The sequence below is a fragment of the Salvia hispanica genome, chromosome 2 (assembly GCF_029641045.1).
Source record: "Salvia hispanica isolate PSC_SH4W2 chromosome 2, Shi_PSC_v1, whole genome shotgun sequence".
In the NCBI taxonomy this organism is placed as follows: Eukaryota; Viridiplantae; Streptophyta; class Magnoliopsida; order Lamiales; family Lamiaceae; genus Salvia; species Salvia hispanica.
The window spans coordinates 19,285,827-19,308,518 of NC_142693.1; the positions used below are offsets into that span (position 1 = coordinate 19,285,827).

General features: G+C 34.8%; 2 protein-coding genes across 4 annotated transcripts; one reads left to right on the forward strand and one right to left on the reverse strand.

Moving 5' to 3' along the window:
- The first annotated feature begins 6,606 nt into the window (after positions 1-6,606).
- Positions 6,607-12,609, forward strand: LOC148931747 (RAF-like serine/threonine-protein kinase 24). 3 transcript variants are annotated; one of them, XM_089064713.1, is made up of 9 exons: positions 6,607-6,753; positions 7,510-10,517; positions 10,595-10,672; positions 10,885-11,037; positions 11,178-11,341; positions 11,414-11,561; positions 11,709-11,831; positions 11,984-12,071; positions 12,208-12,609. In XM_089064713.1, the coding sequence occupies exons 2-9, from the start codon at positions 7,662-7,664 to the stop codon at positions 12,411-12,413; spliced, it is 3,816 nt and encodes a 1,271-aa protein (XP_088920839.1). In that variant the 5' UTR covers positions 6,607-6,753; positions 7,510-7,661; the 3' UTR covers positions 12,414-12,609. The 3 variants fall into 3 exon arrangements, with proteins under 3 accessions (XP_088920839.1, XP_088920840.1, XP_088920841.1); XM_089064714.1 differs by having other exon boundaries at positions 6,648-6,856; XM_089064715.1 differs by lacking the exon at positions 6,607-6,753 and adding an exon at positions 6,952-7,425.
- A 537-nt stretch (positions 12,610-13,146) lies between these two features.
- Positions 13,147-17,689, reverse strand: LOC125206889 (potassium transporter 11-like). Its single transcript, XM_089064716.1, has 8 exons — positions 17,051-17,689; positions 16,070-16,295; positions 15,756-16,001; positions 15,615-15,665; positions 15,277-15,537; positions 15,025-15,192; positions 14,557-14,811; positions 13,147-14,327 (listed from the first exon to the last, which is right to left on the reverse strand). The coding sequence occupies exons 1-8, from the start codon at positions 17,171-17,173 to the stop codon at positions 13,312-13,314; spliced, it is 2,346 nt and encodes a 781-aa protein (XP_088920842.1). The 5' UTR covers positions 17,174-17,689; the 3' UTR covers positions 13,147-13,311.
- Positions 17,690-22,692: the final 5,003 nt, after the last annotated feature.

The window sequence follows — 22,692 nt, forward strand, 5'->3', positions numbered from 1 at the left end:
CTGAAAAAGTGATTATGGGGTAAAACATTAATTTAATTACGATGAGATCTACATAAAGTGCAGCTTTAAACAGAAAATAAAAAATAAATTTATACACTTTCAACTTTATAATTAAGGACCCTATGATTGATCTATCTCATCATGACTAGTGTGATTTGTTAGGGGATTAATATTTAAATATTAAGAATCTTGAAAATAATTTGAAAAAAATATTTGTAGCTAAGACTGGCAAGATCTGCGTCACCTCATAGTCAAATTAATCTCATATTATAATCAATTAATCTGACAATCAACAATAATTAATGTAATAATACCAGCTTGACCACTTGTTCTAATCATTTCCTTCGATTTTCGAACTTTGCAATTTCGAAATTTAAGATGTTTTAATTTGTGGAAATATTTAATAACTAATTCGGTCTTCGTAATGTCAGAGAAAAAAAATCATCGTCTTGATTTCATGACAACTTAATTTTTTGTATGTAAAGTAAAAGGGAAAATTTTCAAATAGAGTATATCTTTAATTCGATTAAAACAAGTTTAGTTGGAATCTTTGTACTAAAGCAAATTAAAAATTGTGTTAACAAATCAGTTATGAAACCCTCTATTAGCTATGAGTAGCCGTTGCATATGCTATTGTCTGCGAATAAGAATTTAGCATATTTGACCAACTTATTTAACTAAAAACAGACCAAATTAGATATGACAAATTTAATTAAGTGTTTTTGACAACATATATAGCTAGACATCTCTTTAACCCGTGACTAATTGATTGAGAAAAGTGCTTATATCATATAAAATTATTAGACTTAGGTGGGATAGGTCAAAAGATTCTGTATCTCATACATTTAAACTCACTTTGAAATGCAATAGTAGGTACATAATGTCAAGTAAACTAAATTGTTACTTCAGTAGAACTTAGAGCACAATTCAAATCACCATACGAATATTGAAAGTAATGATTTTTTAATGTGCAAAAGTTGGCAAATGAAATAAACAAAAAGGAGGAAAAAAAAAAAAAAAAAAGCTAACAACAACCTAAAATTCAGACAGAAAAGAGACCTATCTCAAACCAATTATACCTAGTGGACGAGTGATATCCACTTCAAAGTCTTTGAAAAGCAGAAACAACACGCAAAATCACCAAGCAAGTGGCAAACACAAGGGGAGAGTCAAAACAAGAAACAGAGAACCTGCAAAAACAGAGAACAGAAAACACCCGACTACTCAAGGAAAGAAAGGAGGACGTGCCAGAGTGGTCGAATTGGATTGAAACTTTAAACGGTCCAGTTCGATGGAGTACTAGTCCAACCCAATCACAATTTGAAGAGTTTGAGGAAGAATATCGACATAAAGGGAGAATTTGGTCCAATTCGATACAAGATTAATCAATCAAAGACTAAAACTTTTAAGTGTTCTAGTTTAACAAATGACTAGTCCAAACCGATCACAATTTAAGATTGAAGGATGACATCAGTGCAATGATCAAATGCAAGATATATTGTATGATAATATGGTTATCTATTTTATGATTGACATAAATATAATAGCAATGAACAAATGCAAGATATACTGTATATATGATGATCCAATTTAATTACTTTCTTTTGTTTCCTCACATCAGTAAAATAACATTAACCCTTTTTCACGATTTAAACAAGCAAAACTACCATTTTTATAATGTAAAATCACAAATCACATAATTTAAAGGATGGTGGTGAGAATTTGCCTCACCATCCTCGTCAATGACGCCTAAACAAGTCACTAATCTCACCCTAAACCATGTGCTATCCACTTACAATTCCATATGCAAAATAGTACACATAACTATTTATTTATTTTGTCACACATTAAATTAATCCAATCTTCCCCTATAACACACTCCCACTTGTCACCACTCCAAATCTCAACCCCCCTAGATTTCTACCACTCTCATTCATTTCACTAACACAATAAATACACCTCTATCCACAAATATTTAATTCACACATCTACACTATACTCACATAAATAAAAAATTTAATATTTCAAACCACCAATTACCCCCTCACCCCCCTATATATATACCCCCAATCACACCCCTAAAAACACACTTTCATCACACATTCACATAATTCATCAAGAAAAAAAAAATGATCCATTTACCACTCCCTTGGAAGCCAAGAGCCACCACTAGCGGCGGCTCCGACACCGCCTCAGCCGCCACGTCATCATCGAGCAATTGCTGCGGCCTATCGAGATTGATGAGGAGGCTGAAGAAGCGGAGCAAAATGCTGCATCCGAGCGGCCGGCAGCCGGCGCTGCAATGCCGCTACGATCCGCTGAGTTATTCGCTCAACTTTGACTCGGGCGGCTCGGGCGACTTTCTCGACGAGGATTACTATAAATTCTATGCATTCTCGTCGAGATTCGTTGCCGCGCCGCCGCAGGAGGCTCACTGCCGAAGAGTGGCGGCGGCTTAATTTAGCAATATAGTTATAAAAGTGCTAGTTAGGTTGGAAATTTCCTTCTATTTTGGTGAATTAATTAGTGCAAGATTTAATATTTTGCTATAGGTCGACTTAGTTATATATGTGACGTCATTAAGCTAAATTTGGCAAATTTTCTTGATTCACTTATTTTCTTTTATGGATGTTGGCTATTTAAATCATACAAATTGGTCGAATTCAAGTCAGTTCTGAAAGATAATAAATACGCAATATTAAATCACAAAAATATAAAATTTCTAATTTTCATATCCATGTATAAAATGATGTACTTGGTAATGCTTAAAACAATGTTGTTTAATTAGAATAAGTATTTTTTCTTTTTTTCTTATGTTTACTTTTATTGTTTAATTAGAATAATTAGTATATATATTTGTCTTTTCTTTATAATGTTTAGTTTCATATTTAATTTTGACAATGTCATTTTCAGTGTCACCAAATACGATGTTTTATGTATTATGTAATTGAAACTTTATGATTTAGCATTATGTTTCAAATCTTATAAAATTGGCTAGAATTTAACTAAATTTTCTATATAAAAATAACTATTATCACTTTGTTATATATACATAATACATGTATGCTTGTTCTCACATTTCATGGTACTATAATTATTATATTAATTAAGAACTAAGTCATGGCTTAAAGCTCAAGAATTCAATATTCCATGAAACTGATTTTGGAGATGAATTAAGTCTCATTGGCCACTTGAAACAATAATAAAATAAAATTACATTTTCAAAAGGCAAACTTCATGGGACTTATTTTAGACTAAATAATATACAAATTTATACTAATACACATGTGACCATGTGGTGACATCTCCCAAGATAAACTTGGTCGGTATGGTTTTTTTCCCAAATTACTATTCGGTTTTGAAACGACAAAAGTCCTAAATTAGTGGTTGCAAAAAACTTTATACTAGTACACAATTTCCTTTCTTTTGCCAGAGGTAAAAGAATCTACTACTTATAGCGCTTCATTTCTTACACATATCTTGTCAAACATTACTATCCCACCAATGAAGAGAGTGTGGTTTAATTGTCGGAGATAAAGTTGATCTAGTGGTAAAAAAAATCAATTTCCTATCAAAATTTTTGAGTTTGAGTCTAATAATTTAAAATTTTGTATATTTATTTTTTCATAAAAAGTGTGGTTTCATTTTGTCTCTAGACTTGGAGTTTGCTCCATTCTGATGGCCAAACATTTGTTTGCATAATTTATGGACTTCAGCAGGCAAAAATGTTGGGGACTTCAAAAGTTCGAGATAGAAAATGATAATTTTGTTGGAGTTTCAACGATAATAGAAGAATTTATAATCTCTTTCAATTGTTGATCAATTGTAAAAAGGGTGCAACGTCTATACTAAGATTTTGAATTTGGTGATAAAGCACAAATATAGAGAATTGAATTATGATTTTTATAGATTAGTTATTCCCTATCATCATTAATATCAGCCCCATTTTTATAAAGAGTGTGGTTTTATAAAAAATTGAGTGGTTTTATTATCACATTTTAAGACATATCTTCCTATATTGATACATATATATACCATTAATTTTCAGTTTTTATGGCTCAAAACACACTACTCAAACATTAATATTACTATGTATTTAACAGTTCTCATCTGTTGGGAGACCCATTTTCATTTAATATACATTTTTTAATATTTATTATAAAACTTTTAATGTCGGTAGATGCAGAAAAAACCTTACGCGGTGCTAGAATTCATCATTGCAATTATCATTGCAATTTCAATGCAATACACAGAGAGATGGGGTCAAATGCCAAAGGAAGAATTATTTTATAATTGATTTTAATATGATTATATATTAACATTAACTATTTGTAGGGGTCCTTGGCAATTCTTTGACATTTATAAAATTAAATATAAGTAATAAATAATGCAATTTTCCCACCCCAACATTTTTTCTGCTTTTTCCCAATTGAATATCAGTAGCATGTACTACATTTTAAGCTCACACTGATGAAATTAAGCATGCATTTTATAGTAGAAATGTTTGCAACATACAAGTATCTATTGCAAATTTTGATAAATTATTATAGTTCTAAGTAGCAAATGGAAATACAATTATCTCCTTTTTTACATTTTTCCACGAAAGAAATTCAACTAGGTCTGACTGATTGGATCAATTCATGGACCCATGTTGTAAGAATGTTACCATGGAACATATTGACATATTGTTGATTATTGTTCGAACCATAGGTACAAATCAATCCATAACTTTGACAATCAAGGTTACAAATACTATTATAATATTACCATATTGAAAATAGAAATAGCGAAAAAATGCAAGAATATACACAAGGTATAGAAGAAAAATTAGCTTACTTACTAGTTTTATTTAAAAGATGATCAATAATAATTTTGAATATATTTTGATGTGATAATTAGAACACTCGATCTATTGAATGAAGGCGAAATGTCTTACCAACTAAGCTGCACTCCACCTAATAGTCGGGTTGTTTCCATTCATTTTTTCCTAGGATATACCAATTAACAATAATACCGCCATACATAATCGGTTGGTAAATTCAACCAGTAAAATGCCAATTTCTTTTACTACCTCTGTCCCTGAAAATTTGATACATATTACCATTTCGGTCCGTCCCTGAAAATTTGATACACTTCACTTTTATCATTTTTGGTAGTGGACCCCATATTCCACTAACTCATTCCTACTCACATTTTATTATAAAACTAATACTTTAAAAGTAGGACCCACATCCCACCAACGACCCACATCCCACCGACTTTTTCAACTCACTTTCCATTACATTTCTTAAAATCCGTGTCTGGTCAAAGTGTAGCAAATTTTGGGGGACGGAGGTAGTAGTATGCAACAATGAAATCAATTAACTAAATGCAAATCAACGGTTTGAAGCATCTATTACCAAATTTGTGTGTTACCTTTTCGATTTGTGTTACATATATCATGATCATACAAGTGTATGTTAAGATTAGTACATGTCATATTACTTGATTCATTGAATAGAAAACAAATTCATCAAGATCCAAACCTTTAATGTACCTAAAATTGAGGACACGCCCGTGAAAGTTTGTGCTAGAAAATGGTGACATCGATTCAACTTCTAAATCAAACTCACAAACTCAAAAAATAGAGATCTCAAATGCACAAATATTAACAAAAGTACCAACATATTATAAAATTAATACATATATGAGTTTTCACTTAAATGGATTAGATAAGACCGAGACTTTTGAATGTTCGTTCAATTAATTGGATAAGTCTTGTATTTAATCTTGAAATAATATCATGTAAGATTAGACCTTGCTATGAGTCTTAGTATTCCACTAGTAACAAAATTACTACTACTACTACTAATCTCGACCGAATCCAGTCCCAAACAATCTCATACATGTTAATCTCGAATAAATGAACGCCAAATATCTAAATATAGTTAAAGCCCATATATGTATATAAACCAACAACAATTATTCTAGGTCTGAATTTAATCAAAATTAATCACGAATTAATAAATTTCAATTAGAAGTTAGTACAATAATGAAATCCTAATCCCCCCAACAATAATGATTATAATTATGAATTTAATTAAAACAAACTATGCAATATAAATTTAAATTAGAACAAAATTCCTAATCATCCCAAAAAAATTAAAGGCAAAAAAGTTGTCCAATTACAATCATTCGTAAACATACATAAAAAGAAATCGACATTGAAAGAAAGTTAATTTGTAAAAGGCCCAAAACTGCCAACGGTAGAAGGAACCTGAACACTCTCCTCTAACGCGACTGCCAGTCACCGTCCAATATAATCCGTGTCATCCGCCCAATAGGACTGCGGCGTGGTTTGCACGCAAATACACCGCGCGTGGCAAATTTTAAAAATTTAGAACATTCTCAAAATATTTTGTGTCAAGCAAATTAAATTTAATAAATATCGTGTGGCCGAAGAAAGAAAATTGATTACCCCTAAAATGACGCAACTACCCTCCCCGTTACTATGATTTCTCTGCACCAATCCCGCTAAACACACAATGCGATTTCGATTGTGCTGACGCGATACAAGCGAGTTTAGCCTGCACTGGTCATTACTGTAGAGAAAAATCTCGTAGACTAGCGCCAAGTATGAAAGCTCTGTCCATTTATATATTTATAGAGAGAGAAGACTAGAGAGAGAAAGGGAGAGACTTTTCTGGTGACGATCCACGACTTTATAGCTTTTTAACACAGTTGAGAGAAAATCATCACTTTACTCTGCCGCAGGTATATTGTATTTCGCAATCAGCTAGCTTTTTTTGCGAATTTGAGGAATTTCAGTTGATCCGTCTCGATTCTGTGCTCGCGAAGATTCGCGAATCATAACTGTGTATGATCTAATTATTGTGCGTTGCTCTGTTTTTCACAAGCTTTGTGGATCAGTTATTTCCTGATTGCCAACTTCTTAATTGATTTTATTGAGAAAATGAGCTTGCTAGTTTGCTTGAGTTGAGATCATTGTTGTTGTGTGAATTAAATCTGGATTATGATCCTTGGATTTTGGTATGAAGACGTAGTCTGGTAATTTGATGGTTTATTTCTTCTTCTATTGATTGTGAATTGGATGATTGGATCGGTTGTACTAGATTTGGAGCTGCGGTTAGGTGGAGTAGTGCAGAGAGGTTTTGTTGTGGTCGTGGAGAAGAAATGCAAATTAGGTGATTTAGGTTGATTTGTTTGCTATCTCATTGAAAGTTTTGCTTGATTTATGATAGTACACTTCCGATTTTAATTTATCGAGTTAGAGTAGAATTTCTTAATGCTCTGCTCAACTTTTAGTGAGTTATGAATGGGAATGTTAGATTTGAGGTGCATTGTGCTGGCCTAAACCGCAAATTAGTTGTTTTATAGTTCATCAGTGGTTGTTTGGGAATCTGCAAGATCAGGGAATTGTCAGAGGTTGTAGATTTATCTGCCGTTTTTCTTAACTCTCTTCTTTTATTAATTGCTTGTTGTCTTCTGAAAGATCTATAAATTTTGCAGGGTTGCATCTGGTGCACTATTGATCCGTTTCAGTTCGAAAACTGAAACTGAGAAATGAATAATAGCATAGTCCTTATTATGGAGCCTGATTGAGAACTAAAAGTCCGTTGCTTGGGGTAGTTGACTGCCCTGTTAAGTAGTAGAAATTGAGAATGGAACAAGTAAATAGAAATTTCCTCAAGGATCAGCAGAAAAACCCTGAACATATAAATTATAATTCTGTGGAGAGAAGGAATGAGGGTGGTGTGGGAAATCTAAACCAGATGTATAGTCAGGATCCTTCCAACTATATGAATATGAGTGTAAGACCGGCTGATGTTAATTCAAGTGCTGGTGCAAGACCTGTTATGAACTACTCCATTCAGACTGGTGAGGAGTTTGCTCTTGAATTTATGTGGGAAAGGGTGAATCCCAGGCAGCCATATATTCCAAATCCATCTGTTGAGGCTAATAGTGAAAGGAGACCTGTGGATCTACAGAGCATGCTTGGAGCATCTCGTACTGGTGGTGCTGAGAGGGGGGCTGATACTTCCTTGTTCCCCTCTATCGAAAAGGGTGGAGTTCAAAATCCTTCAAGCAATCCTCCCATAAGAGAAGAAAAACCTATTGGCCAGCTGCCTCAATCAGTGAGTAGAAACTCATTGAAACAGTCGAGTTCTCAAAACTTCCGTAGTCATTCTTCTTTGGGATCGTCTAGTGGCTCATCCAGGAAACTGAAGCTGCTTTGCAGTTTTGGGGGTACAATTATGCCTCGTCCAAGTGATAGAAAACTTAGATATGTTGGTGGTGAAACACGCATTCTTCGGATTAACAAGGATATTTCATGGGAGGAGCTTAAACAAAAGGCATCCGCGATGTATAATGAACCTCATTCTATTAAGTATCAACTTCCTGGTGAGGATCTTGATGCATTGGTATCAGTATCCTCTGATGAGGACCTACAAAACATGATGGAAGAATGCAAGGCTTTTGGTGATGGTGGATCCCAGAAATTAAGGATTTTTCTCATTTCAAACAATGACTTGGATGATTCTCAGCTTGCTCTTGAAAGCACAGAAGGTGAATCTGAGATTCAATACGTTGTTGCAGTAAATGGTATGGATTTCGGTTCAAGAAGAAACTCAATTAATGTGGACTTGGGGAACAATTTGGATGAGTTACTGAATTCAAGTGTCGTAAGAGAGACTGGACAAACAGGGCTCAGCTTTGTTACAGGAAGTACTGTACATCCGGAACGCATCTCATCTCTACCAGATCCATCTTCCCGAGTAGAGCTGCCAAGTACATCATATGCTTTTGAGGCTAATTCAGTAGGTTACCACGCGCATGCTGTGAAGCCTGAACAGCAGCCTGAATGGAATTTGCCACGTGGTTTCCACCAAATGAATGTCCTTCCTACTGCAGAAGAGAAATTAAGAGTTCCATCATCTGCCACATTACAATATGATTATGGTTTTTCTACATCAAATCATGCACCACTTGCGGAGAACACAGTCCAGAACCCTACCATTGGGCATATGGGTCCTCAGAAGGCACTTAATATGGAAGAGCTCTATGGAAGTTGTAATACTAAGGCGCCAGGAGTACTAGGGACACAGAAAAACATGGATTATAAAAAAGCTCTCCAGAAAAATACTGAATCTTATAAAGATCCAGAAGTTTTTCTGATGGATACACAGATGAACAGAGAGAGTGCAATCAGCAGAAGTAGTGTCGTCACTAAAGTTCAGTCTCCTGATGATGGGAAGACGGCATCTTTGAATGGAACATTTGCGCCTAGTGCTGATGCAGACAAGGGGACTTCAATAATGCAAACAAAAGGCAGTGAAGAGAGCCATGGACACACACAGAATTACGTGCCTTCAAATAGGCTCGACAATGATGATAATGCTTATTCATCTGGTGCAGCAATCATACCTGGTCAGGGTGAACATGAAGCATATACCAAAGACATCAGCCACGAACCAGATGTTCTTCCTCAACGCGTCTTTCATTCAGAAAGAATACACAGGGAATTGTCAGGACCAAACCGGTTGTTCAAATCTGATGATACTTTGGGTCCACAACTCCTAGTGACTCGATCAGATGTGTCACATCAGATCATTGAATCAGTTGATAAGTTGACTGATTGGAATGTGACAGCTACTCAATCAACATATGTGGATTCCCTAGCTGCTGAAGAGAAATTAAATGGGTCTCCAAATTTGGCAGATAATGACCGTGTCATCAGTGCAACAGCTTCTTCTGCTCATGATAAAAATGAATCAGAAAACAAGGCTGAGCTGAGTGCTGCAGTATCTCCCATTGTTGTTACTTCTACGACAACTTCCATAATAAACCAAGGAACTTCTGAGTATCCCCAAGATGAATCTGCTCAGGCATCAATGGGAGTTCATCAGAACAGGCTGGATAAAAATGCCAATGACGAAAAATTGCTGGCTATGGGTAGAGGAGATGTTTCTTCTGGTGCTACTTCCCAAAGTAATCCTCATGTTGGTGCTGGAACTTCAGTGCATGAAAGCATCCTCATCGACATTAATGATCGGTTTCCAAATGAATTTTTATCTGATATATTTTCTCAGGCTAGAATAGCGGAGGGATCTACTGGCGTTACAGCACTTCATGACTATGCTGCTGGTTTGAGTGTGAACGTGACTAATCATGAACCTCAACGTTGGTCATTCTTCCAGAATTTGGCACGAGACAATCCCAGGAAGGATACTTCTCTTATGGATCAGGATCATCCAGCTTTCTCATCTTCTCAAGCAAACACCGGAGAAGAAGCATCCAGGAATTATGGTTATCCACACCTTGATGCTAGTCAAGTTACAACAGAGAATGTAGATTCCAGTAGAAATCTCGATGCTGAAAGTCAGAGGCAATCATCTGCCCCTCCAACACCTGATGCAATAAATTTGCCTTTGCCTTCAGATTATGATATATCTCAAGCTACCGGTGTTCAAATTTATCAGCCAATGGATGCAAGGACAGCTGGGTCTAATCATGAGGTATAATTATTCTTTGCCTTCAGATTTTGAGATATTATTATCTTTGGCCCTATCATTTAATATTTTGATATTTCAAGGATGGAAAGACAGAAACTCAGCCTTCAGTCCCAGTCGTTGACCTCTCCCGCGGAGACTTTGATCTCAGTAGCCTCCAGGTATGGAGACTCTTTTAAGATACTGCACCTACTGAACCAATGTGTATCTTCTGCTGCATAAGAACCTAGTGGAAACTTTTCGGTTTCACACTATTTTACTATATCGTTCCTGAAATAGAATCTTGATTGTGTGTGAACAACATAAAATCTTTCCGAGACACTCTTATCCATCAGAAAGAACTAGAAGTAAATGTCCGTTTGTTCTATTTCAGATTATTAAGAACATAGATCTTGAAGAATTGAGGGAATTGGGTTCTGGAACCTATGGGACAGTATATCATGGTAAATGGAGGGGAACAGATGTTGCTATCAAGAGGATCAAGAAATCCTGCTTCATGGGACGATCATCTGAGCAGGAAAGATTGGTAAGTGTGTTAAAATCAAATGTACCTAAATTGCTCATCATATATTCATTCATATGTAAAGAATATTTCAAATTTCAATGTGCTATAACTATTTGCAACAATTAGATGATGGCTTCCATTTTCTTTTTGAATTTCTGTAGTCATCTGAGTTTTGGCATGAAGCTAATATTCTGTCGAGCCTTCACCATCCAAATGTGGTTGCCTTCTATGGAGTCGTGCAAGATGGCCCTGGAGCGACACTTGCAACGGTCACAGAGTTCATGGTCAATGGGTCCCTTAGGCATGCTTTGATTTCCAAGGAGAGGTACTATATATTTTGTTATATACAGACCCTGCATTTCTTGTATGCCCACTTATTCATGTGGAATTTGTTCAGGCATCTTGATCGTCGCAAGCGGCTCATCATTGCAATGGATGCAGCATTCGGAATGGAATATTTGCACTCGAGGAACATTGTGCACTTTGATCTAAAATGTGACAACCTGCTCGTCAACTTGAAGGATTCATCTCGACCCATATGCAAGGTTCGCTCATTAGCATCCTTTAGCCTAGTGACACTACATAAAATCCCGTGGAAAAAGAAATGTTTTGCTTTGAATGGGATGGAGGGAGTATACATGTGTGTAAATATTATAACTGTGGTTGATAGAAGTTTATATTGAAATATTCAGGTAGGTGATTTTGGCTTGTCGAAAATCAAAAGAAATACACTGGTCACCGGCGGTGTCCGGGGCACCCTTCCATGGATGGCTCCCGAGTTATTAAACGGTAGCAGCAGCAAGGTTTCAGAAAAGGTAAGATTTCAACATATCGAATTTCCATCTTCTACAAAACATACGCCACAACAAGAAAACGGGAATAAACTTAAACCACCATAGTTGATGCTTTGCTAGTTTTGCTGCTTCGTCTCTATGTATCTCACCCATCCATCTTTCATTTCATGTAGGTCGACGTCTTCTCTTTTGGGATCGTGCTTTGGGAGATCCTCACTGGCGAGGAGCCCTACGCCAATATGCACTATGGAGCCATCATTGGTTTGTTTTCTTGTTGGTTTATACCGTTCTTTCGGTTTGTTCGTGTGTTAGTTTATCGCGATGTTGGTTCGTTGAAAACAATTTTTCGTAGCCAGCTAAAAAGGAGTGTATAATAACATTTTGATATTATCGACAGGTGGTATAGTGAACAACACGCTGCGGCCACCGGTGCCAAACTTCTGCGACGCTGAGTGGAGGCTGCTAATGGAGCAGTGCTGGGCTCCGGATCCGTTGCTCCGGCCGACGTTCACGGATATCGCGAGACGTCTGCGTATAATGCTGGCAGCATGCACCACCAAAGCTCAAGCGATTGCAGCGCAGAACCAGTTGCTGTCTAAGTGATTTTTGTGTTTATAAGAGTTTTTCCATTTAAATGGGGATGCAATACACATGTATATGTATATGTATACCTATAATCAAAAACAGAAAAAAAAAATTCAGGTATTATCCCCAAAATTTCTCCTTGCAGATAATGTACAGGAAGAGACTGTTTTATATGTGTGTGCAATAATAAATAAAAGTAAATTGTTTTTAACTACATCTTGTGTATTTTCCATATTTGTTTCTATTAATGCTTGCACGACTTGGATATTTGCTGTTATTTTTTTGAATCATGATTGGAGTGTGAATCATATTTACAACATTCAAATAATACTCCATCCGTTCATTAATATGAAGTTAATGGAATATGCGAGAACTTATCATCTAATATAATAAAAGTGAAATAAAATTTTTATCGGCAAACAAAATAAAATGTTAAAATGGTTTGTTTGGTAAAAAAAGCTATTTATAAATAAAATTTCCAACAATATTATATGTAATTTTGTGCATGATGCTTATATACCATTTACAAAGTCTATAAAATTATATAGGTGTATATGTTACTTTGGTAGATCGGTCTTATGTATGGACATGCGGTATCCAATACATCATGCATGGTCCACTTTTGAAGTTTGAGTAGATATCACTCAATATTCTGAGTTGTCTCTGTAGTTGAACTCATCATCTTTTCGACTTGAGCGTTTTGTAGTACCTCGTAAAAAAAGGAAATGGCCATACAAGTCCGCAAACAAAATACAGAAAAAGTACAACCATTCAAATATATAAACTCTACAATTATTTACACATTACATAATTCTACTCTTTACAGTACTCAAAAAATACTAATACTAAACCAAGTAGTATGAAAATGAAGAACATAAAGCAAAAATACCTATTTATTACTACTAAACAAAAAATATCACACATAGAAAACCTGGCCAACATTCAAGAGACTCTCATGAGGCACATTAAAAATCACACTATTCTCCCTGCAAATCTTCCTAAGAAATGCATATATATAATCAATAGCTATTTTCTTGTAAAACCTTGATTCCCTTCTTGCTATAACTACAGTATTCCCCAGAATATGAACCACCCCAGCTTCCCTACAGCTCCTCATAAACTCGAGCTCGTCCCCCTCCATCTGCCCGCTCTCCCGGCCCGACGACGCGTGCGTCGCGTTCCCGTGCATCGCGGGCACGATGGAGTCAGCCGACGAGATCGTAAAATCAAGATTTGAGGCCGACGTCTCGCCGTTTTCCCTCGACTGCACGGTCCCCCCGCAGAGGCTGTACTCGTCCGAGTCCGAGCACCCGTCCATCATCGCCTCGAGCCTCACGAACGTGAAGAGGTTCGCGAAGAGCTTGTTCTCGAAGTCGTCGTCCTTCTTGTGGAGATCCTTGTACCCGTACCGCGCGACGCACCGGAACATGTGGAAGTTCTTCGGGCCGATCCGCTTCACGAGGAACCGCTCGTCCTCGGGCACCGTGTAGACGGGGAGGTACTTGACGCAGACGAAGACGACGACGGAGTGGATGGCGGGGAGGTTGGTGATGAAGTGGGAGAAGATGTGGGGGACGCCACTGGCGAGCTCGGTGTAGACGAGCCCGATCCCGGGGACGCGGACGAGGCCGAGGCTAGGGCCGAGACCTAAAATCCAAGCTAAAGAAACCTTGCTATGCATCTCGAACTCGTAGCGTTTCAGGGTCCCGTAGTGCCAGACGTACATGATGAGGAGGAAGGCGGCGGCTATCACGAGCGGGACCCAACCGCCTTGGTCAATCTTGAATAGGACGGCCGAGAAGTACGTGCACTCGACCACGAGAGACAACAACGTGAACAACAAGACGAGGAGCCAGTGGCAGTGCCAGACTAGCAACATTATCAGAGTCATGAGAAGCGTGGTGACGAGCATGACCACGACGACAGCCGTACCTGATCGCATCATTCGTAGAATTCTCATCAGAACCAACAGCAAAATCGAAGAAACATAATCCTAAAAGATATCGTTTAAAGACGACATTTTGTATATAGATGAGATAATTGAGAAAAATTGAAATTTCATAATTCAATATTCCAACTTTAAATAGACCATAATTTGACCAAACTTCATCTGTTAATCCAAAAATAAAACAGTATATACGAGACGAGCATGGACACGAACCGTATGCATTTCCAATTTGGCTCTTGTCTTGGAATCCAGCCGTGACAGCAATGCAAAGAACCATGAGAATCCAGTTCATGTCGGGGATATAAATCTGGCCAAGAAACGTCTTTGATGTATGTACAACTTTGACTCTCGGGAAACAGCCAAGGGCGTGAGCCTGTTTGATGATCGAAAACGTAGCAGATATGGTGGCCTGGCTAGCAACGATTGCTGCTAGCGTTGCAATAATGAAAACTGGCCAGTATATACTTTCTACAAAAGACGTTCAAATCAACCAAATCAGGAACTAAAACGATTTTCGGTTCAATCCAGACATGAAGATGAGCAAAGATCGAATCTCGTATCACTTAGCTACTTTAAAGTAGCGTTTCTCAATTTAGCTTCCGATTTGATTTAACATGGCTCGTTCGATTCTTGCAATTTTACACTCGTTTTCAGACATGAGAATTTGAGGCTGAAATATACCTGGGATCGATCGATAAAATGCATCAACAACGTGATCATGATTTTGCATGAGGTACGCTGCTTGCCCTGAGTAGGCTAAAAGGAGACAAGGAAAAACGACGATGGTAAAAGCAAGCTGTACAGCAGAAACCGGAAAATGAGCAAGATCAGCAAACAGTGCTTCAGTTCCTGCAACGACGAGCATTCAAAATTAGTACATTCATTTTTTTGCATGTGCGTGAGAGAGAGAGAGAGAGAGAGAGTCGTCCGAACCTGTGATACTGAGCATGATCCCACCAAGGGACGTCCAACCTTTCTTCTTTCCGTTTCTGAAATATCGATATATGTACAAAGGCGAAAAGGCCTTCAGAACCGAGCTATCGTAGTTGTATATGTTGTAGATCCCGATGCCTCCAATAAACAGAAACCAAAGCAATACAACCGGAGCGAAAAGCCAGCCAACTCTATCCGTGCCATAATGTTGCATACTGAACAATCCGACCAAAATTATCACGGCTACAATCACCACAACATCTGCACCAAAGAATAGAAGCTGAATCCCGTAATATAACGGATTACGAAGAGGATAACCATCGGAGCGAAGATCATACCATTGCTCATCTTCGGGTGGTCCAATCTGATCCCACCAGAAGCCGAAAGAACTGCGATATTTACATTCATTTTGGCCAATAAAGAGTTAGAAATAGTTGAAGACGCGTCATTAGCTATGAAGGAACGAGCAAATTAATTACCGGATATAGCGGGGGTGAGAATCCCGTCACCAATCACCATGCACGTCCCGACGAGTACTAGCATAAGAAGGGCAGTTTTTCTAAACGCGTTTGCCTCCAGCCACGCCTTCGTCTTGGCAGCAAATGAGAGCTCATGGACTGTGTTTCGGCTATAAGTTGTCAGCTCCTCATCGGTCTTGTGTTGATTGGGAATTGTTCGGACTTTAGCATGCCGACAAAGTAGAGAATAAAGAGCAAAAGTTCCTCCTGCATAAAGAGAATAAGAATACAGACACAAAGCCCCAACAGATCATTGTACGACGAGGGAAGCTTACCTTGGCCATTGTCGGTTGCTTTACACACGATGAAAACATACTTGAGGAGAGGTATCAGAGTGAGGGAGTATATGATCAACGAAAGGGCGCCTATAATGTCCTCTGTATCATCTACTCCATCGGGAAAAGTGTTGTAGAACACATACAGAGGAGACGTTCCTAAGTCGCCATACACCACTCCGAGGCTCTGAAACGCAAGCCTCAAGAGCAAGAGCGTCGAGAATTTCTGGTTTATTAACCAAGTGTTAGCACCATATATATCCATTTCTCTAATCAAAATAACAAACTAATTCTCACATGAACTTGATGCCTACATCAACTTAGGGCGCGTTTTCCTTTAGAAATATGATAGATTGGTAAACACATAGGATCGAGTAGTTGAACGATATGATCACGAACAAGTTCGAAATTAATCAACGCATCATCAAAGTAAATGATAGATTAGCTTCGATTATTTTTATCTATCCATCCTACCGCTCAAAGTAAACGCATCAAAATCGAACAAGAACACTCTTTGACAGTGTTATATACATCATCCAACTATCCATTTCCAACCAACAAATTAACACCACAAAAATGATTCAAGAACAACAGCAAACACGATAGATCGATAAAACATAGGATTGAGTAGTTGAACGATAAGATGGTCGAATTCGAAATTAATCTATCCATCCTATCACTCAAATTAAATACATCGAAATCCAACAAGAACACTCTATCATTGTAAATATCATCAAACCATCCATTTCCAACAATCAAACTAACACAACAATAAATGATTCAAGAACAACAACAAACCAATACAACTCCATAGAAAAAACATGTGATCTCAAGAGCTACAAAACTATAACATCAAAAGAGACAAAACACCAAACATCAAGATTTTGTGTCAAATCAAAGTCAAAGTGAAAAGGGGGTGAAAGCTGCACAAAGTTAGGACCAGCCTACATAAAAAAGCAACAACTTTATCTTTTTTATTACCTTTTCTCTATACATATTTTTAAGCCTCACAGCTTCCTCATCCATGGGCTGATCAAGCTTCTGCTCCAAATCCCACATCTCCCCTTTTGCTTCACTCCCATCAAAATCAACCCCAGATGCCATCTTCTACCCAATCTATGATTTCAAGAATCCCAACTTTCCCAGATTCAAGATTCAATCTTGCAAAGGGAAATCCAACCCTTGATCAAGAAAGTATTAATTTTTTTTGAAGGGGAGTAAAAAGATTTAATTTTTCTTTGGGTGGAGAAGGAATTGAGATGTGGGGTCAGCTAAATAGCAGCCACATAAAGGTAGAAATCAATCATTGAGAACCAAAAAAAAAACTCATCTTCTCTGGTAATGAAACTCAACTGTCTGAGCTTGGTATGTGATTCAGGTTGAAGTGGGCCACCCTCAAGATTTAAACTTTAGTCATCTAGCAAAAGCCAACTTCTTCATTTCCATCTGCTGACAGTGAAATCATCTGATTTAATCTTGAAAATGGATGCTGGAAAGTATAAATCAAACTATGCTCTCTTCTTGAACCAACTCTCCCTCTCTCTTTGAATTTTGATTGAGTTTTTCAGGAGAATTAGAGCATCCTCTCTCTTTGTATTTATGAGTGCCAAGTGGATTTGACATAGTAATTTTTAAATGTTAGTACAACACTACAAATCCAATATCTAGAGAGATTGGATCAGGAAAATTGATTGATCAATGTAAAAACAGCCAGAAAATCTTGACTTGCGTGTTGCTTTTGATTGGAACTTATTTTCGTATGGTATCACAACTCTACGTCTGCACTACTGATTAATTTCATTAAATGATAAGAAAATAACAATATAGTACTTATCTGATAATAATAATAATAATAATAATAATATATTATTATTATTATTATTATTATTGTTATAATTATCAATTTAGCTATTCGAATTTGACTTCATATTCAAAACATAACAAAAATAAACATTTTGAATTGTTTAAGGTCAGCTAACTAGTAGTACAAGATAGAAGCGTTATTTGTCCTACCAAACTGTCCTAATGGAATTTGAAATTTTTGGAAATCTAATCTTATAAATTTTGCAAATTATTTGGATTAATTCATAAATTTTGTGTTGAATTTATGTGGTACATTAGTTTGAGTATGTTAAGTAAGTACAAATCCATCCCGCATCGTGAGTCCGAGGGAAGTTGGAAGGTGTATATAATCATGTCTAACACCTAATCAGTTTTAAGCCTTTTGGGATTGACCCAAAAACAAATTCGTGCGGTCTTGACCTAAAGCGGACAATATCAAATGTATGTTGCAGTTGACAATCCGAAGAGAGTATCTTAAATTTGAACTTATTATTATTGACCATTTGTTCAAATATAATTAGCTACAGGGATGTGATCAAATGAAAACTCTAAATATTGTACAAACTCAAAACTGATCTTGACCATTGAAAAATGTCAACAGATGACAAAAAAACATCAACAGAATTTCAGCGGTAGTCAATGATTGGTGTTGTGTTGATATTGTGTTGACATTAACATCTTGAAATTTTACACTGTGTTGATATTGTATTGAAACTGTGTCGAACAATTTTGAGTTTTGAGTTTTGAGTTTGTACAATATATAAGTTTGAATTTTATCACTACCCATTAGCTACATGCATAAATAGTTAAACACAAAGTTTATTAAATTCTCACATAATATTTAGTTTATTATTTTATCAATTTCTTATATGCTTTGGGCATGCTTAATTTTTTTAGTACTAATATACTTAATAGATGCTTTGACAATTAAAAAAACAATATATTTATACTGCAAGTTGAAATATATAAGGTGCTATAACATTTTAATATCGTCATTAGTTTTGTCTTTTTAAGACGACTAACGATTATTTAAATTTATATTGGTATGGCGTCACGATCTAATAATTCAAAACAATCTTCCACTAAATTGATGCTTTTTAATGGCCTGAATAATGAAATTACGTGGCAGAAGAAAAGTTAGACATTTCTATTGATAATACAATAAAATTATTGCGTCATTCAATTATTTTTCTCTTGTCAATGAAGCTATTTAAATGAGAAGATAGAAAAAAGGTAAAGGAAGAAAAGAAAAATCCATCAAAATTGTACGATGATTGATACTTATGAAATGATTAGGATTTAATACCATTATCTGTGGAAAGTTTATGAATAAATCAAAACGAATTAGGGTCCCATATTTGATGGTATATGTTGAAAAATGAAAACAATGCTTTGCTCCAGTAATTATCATTAATATTCAAATAAAAATTTACCAAGTTACTAGAAAAATAAATTAGACATGATTACGAAAAATAGTCATTTTGCGACAATTTTGGCCATATAATTATTAAAACATAAACTAGACTCAATTTCCTAATAATAAGTATATGTAAAATGTTTATCGTGGGATAATTGCAAAAATAAAAAATTACTATTATTTTACTAAATTTTAGAAGTTATGATATTGATTAAAATTCCAAAAATTGCTATTCAAATGAATTATCTATCCCCTATGATTGTTGCTAATATTAAAGTTATTACTATTAAAAATGATTGTGTATAATAAATCAATCACTGATTAGTGATTATTGTTAGAATACTCCAAATCTTTTACATCTATATGTTTAATTTAGTCAGACTTTAGTTAGTGGAATATCTGTATATATAGGAATATAAAATCATAAATTTGAACATGATATGTTTAATTGGCATATAAACTTATAATTAAGTGATAACATTAACATTTGTGGAGCCCACATGTACATCACTTGATTAGTGCAGTCAATTACATTAATAATAATCCTATTCATATGGTTAAATTCAAAGCACAATACGAATTTATATACTCCTACTAGATTTCAACTTTTCGATAATATTTTATCAACAATCTACACATGTCAAATTCCTTACATTAATGTCCAAAAGTAAGAAGTCAATAGCAATCGAAAATTCAACTAATTAAATAGATAATATGCTATTATTTCCCTAAACAAATAATATTATGATTATATATTTTAATTAGGATCAATTGCATTCAAAGCACAATACGAATTTATATACTCCTACTAGATTTCAACTTTTCGATAATATTTTATCAACAATCTACACATGTCAAATTCCTTACATTAATGTCCAAAAGTAAGAAGTCAATAGCAATCGAAAATTCAACTAATTAAATAGATAATATGCTATTATTTCCCTAAACAAATAATATTATGATTATATATTTTAATTAGGATCAATTGCATGCTAAGCGCCGCATATATTTTGGTAAGAGTGTATTCTATATGGTTCACTCCTATATAGGAAATTAATAACGAAATGGAGTTATATATGTAGGAATTGATGAATTTAACATATAGTAGTAATAAAATGTAAGAAAATGACATCTTATTATGAGAGAAATGGTAAATAACCATTAAATCATGAAGTTTAGACAAGTTTTCGGATAGTCATGAACCTTAATAATTCAGTATATATTTTCAAACTTCATGATAATAGCCACAATTTGACCAATTGCACAATTTAAATGGCTATTACTCCTCATAATTTAAAGAGTTATTATCTCTTACAAAAAATCATACCACAACGCACCCAACGATTAATTTAGCCAATACTATATAATTTCACATATTGATAATCAAAGTTAAATTATGAATGTCTTTGTGTAAAATATATCCATTAATTGTAATCAAAATTTAATCTTGTTTATAGATACATGAAACAATTTAGCTATATTTTAATTCAGTTGAATTGGGTGAATGGATATCAATGAAAATATATAGGAAATGTCCCACGTCTATTGTTTGTATGTACATGATAACATGGTTTTGCATATTTAAAAATAAATTACATCACCATTTTAATTAAAAATTATACTCCAGTAGTTAAATAATCAATGATTTATTAAATTATTAAGTATGCTATCAGGGTTCGCACAATGAATTCGGAATCTAAAGAAGTCGTTGAATAAATAATAAATTAGGTTAGTAAAATTGAACAGTTGAGATTCTCTCTCAGGCTTATTTTAATTGACTCTTTTCAGACTTATTTTAAATATTTGAGTTGCCAAACGAAATAAACAACCATTAAATTGAATTTTTAAATTGTTCCAAAATTTTCCTACGTAGCAGATATGTCGACATTCTGTACTCGTAATGTATTTTTATTGATGAAATTCCACAAAGTCCACTTTCTAAATCATCTACATTAAAAAAGGGTTTATTTTTTTTAATAAAATATAGCTAAATTGATGTAAGATTGTACGAAGAGCAAATTATATTTTAATACTCGTTTTTTTCAAATAAAGATTTTAATTATTTAATAATTGCCGTTCCATTTATTTGATGGAGAGGAGCGATTACAGCTGTTACGACGTCGTGTGCACGTGTATCAGGTTTTTTTCCGTACAGATTTAGATTAATTAGCACATGATAATGGCAATTATTGTCATTGACAAAAGGATGTAATTTGATGCATACAATTTCAAATAATTTACATGGCTTATTTTCAAAGCAGACTGAATTCTTTATCGTATAATTATGCAATGTTAAGATTATATTTTCTAATACTAACATCTATCAAAAATATTTTTTAATGCTCTTCACCACTTTTTTTCTATTAAAAAATGTACGAAAATTATAATAAAATATGTTTAACCCTTCTCAAATTAACTTCTGAAAATTATAAACATAGTTATTCCTTAGCAATATTTTTTTCCTGAGTTTCACCTATAGATGGAATTGAGATATATACAATCATAATCATAGGATCGGAGTGCTTTTAAAATTTTAAAAATAGTAATTTGAACTATAATCAATGATAAAAAAAAAACGTTATGTCATTTTCACAAAAAAGGAATATCCCCAAAAAAATTCTTCTCAAATTTGAATGGGTTGGATAATCTCACTTTGTACATTAAATACAATCCTAAAATGTTAATTATGCTATACAAAATGAGTTTATTGATGTGTATTCTATTTTCTAAATTTCAAATTCGAGAAGATTTCTCCAATTAAATCTGATGATTGAACGCTTGCACCAGCACACAAACAAAATATTAATTTTGTACAAAAGGGAAAATAAAAAATTGTTTTGTGGAGCCTTATATAACATAATTAATAAATATGAAACCTTACGATTTCTCCAAATTTTTTAAAAATATAAGACCCTACAAGTTTTATATTCGTAGACATATTTAATTGATTGTGGAGCTGTAGATCCTAGGATCAATATAACTTCATCCTAAAAGTCAAATTATATGGAGGAAAAATAATTGACAGATTATTTGATTAGAAAAATAGGCCACTGATTGTAAAGCTTAATTTTAATGGTTTCTTCTACCAAAAAATAAAGCTTATTGAATCTCATTTTTAACTCGAATTTTATAATTTGATTAACCACGATGATTATTGCAAATAAATTAGTAGTAATTGGTAAAATAGTGACACAAATGGGACAAAATTTGACCGATACACCACGCTCAATAATTTAGTTGCTGACCAAACTTTGCCTAAATGGTGTCCACATCTGAAATTTTGATCATATTTTTCAGGATAATATAATTAATGGAGTAATTATTTTGCCTAACATTTTGATACTATTAAATTCAATTGGTTGAT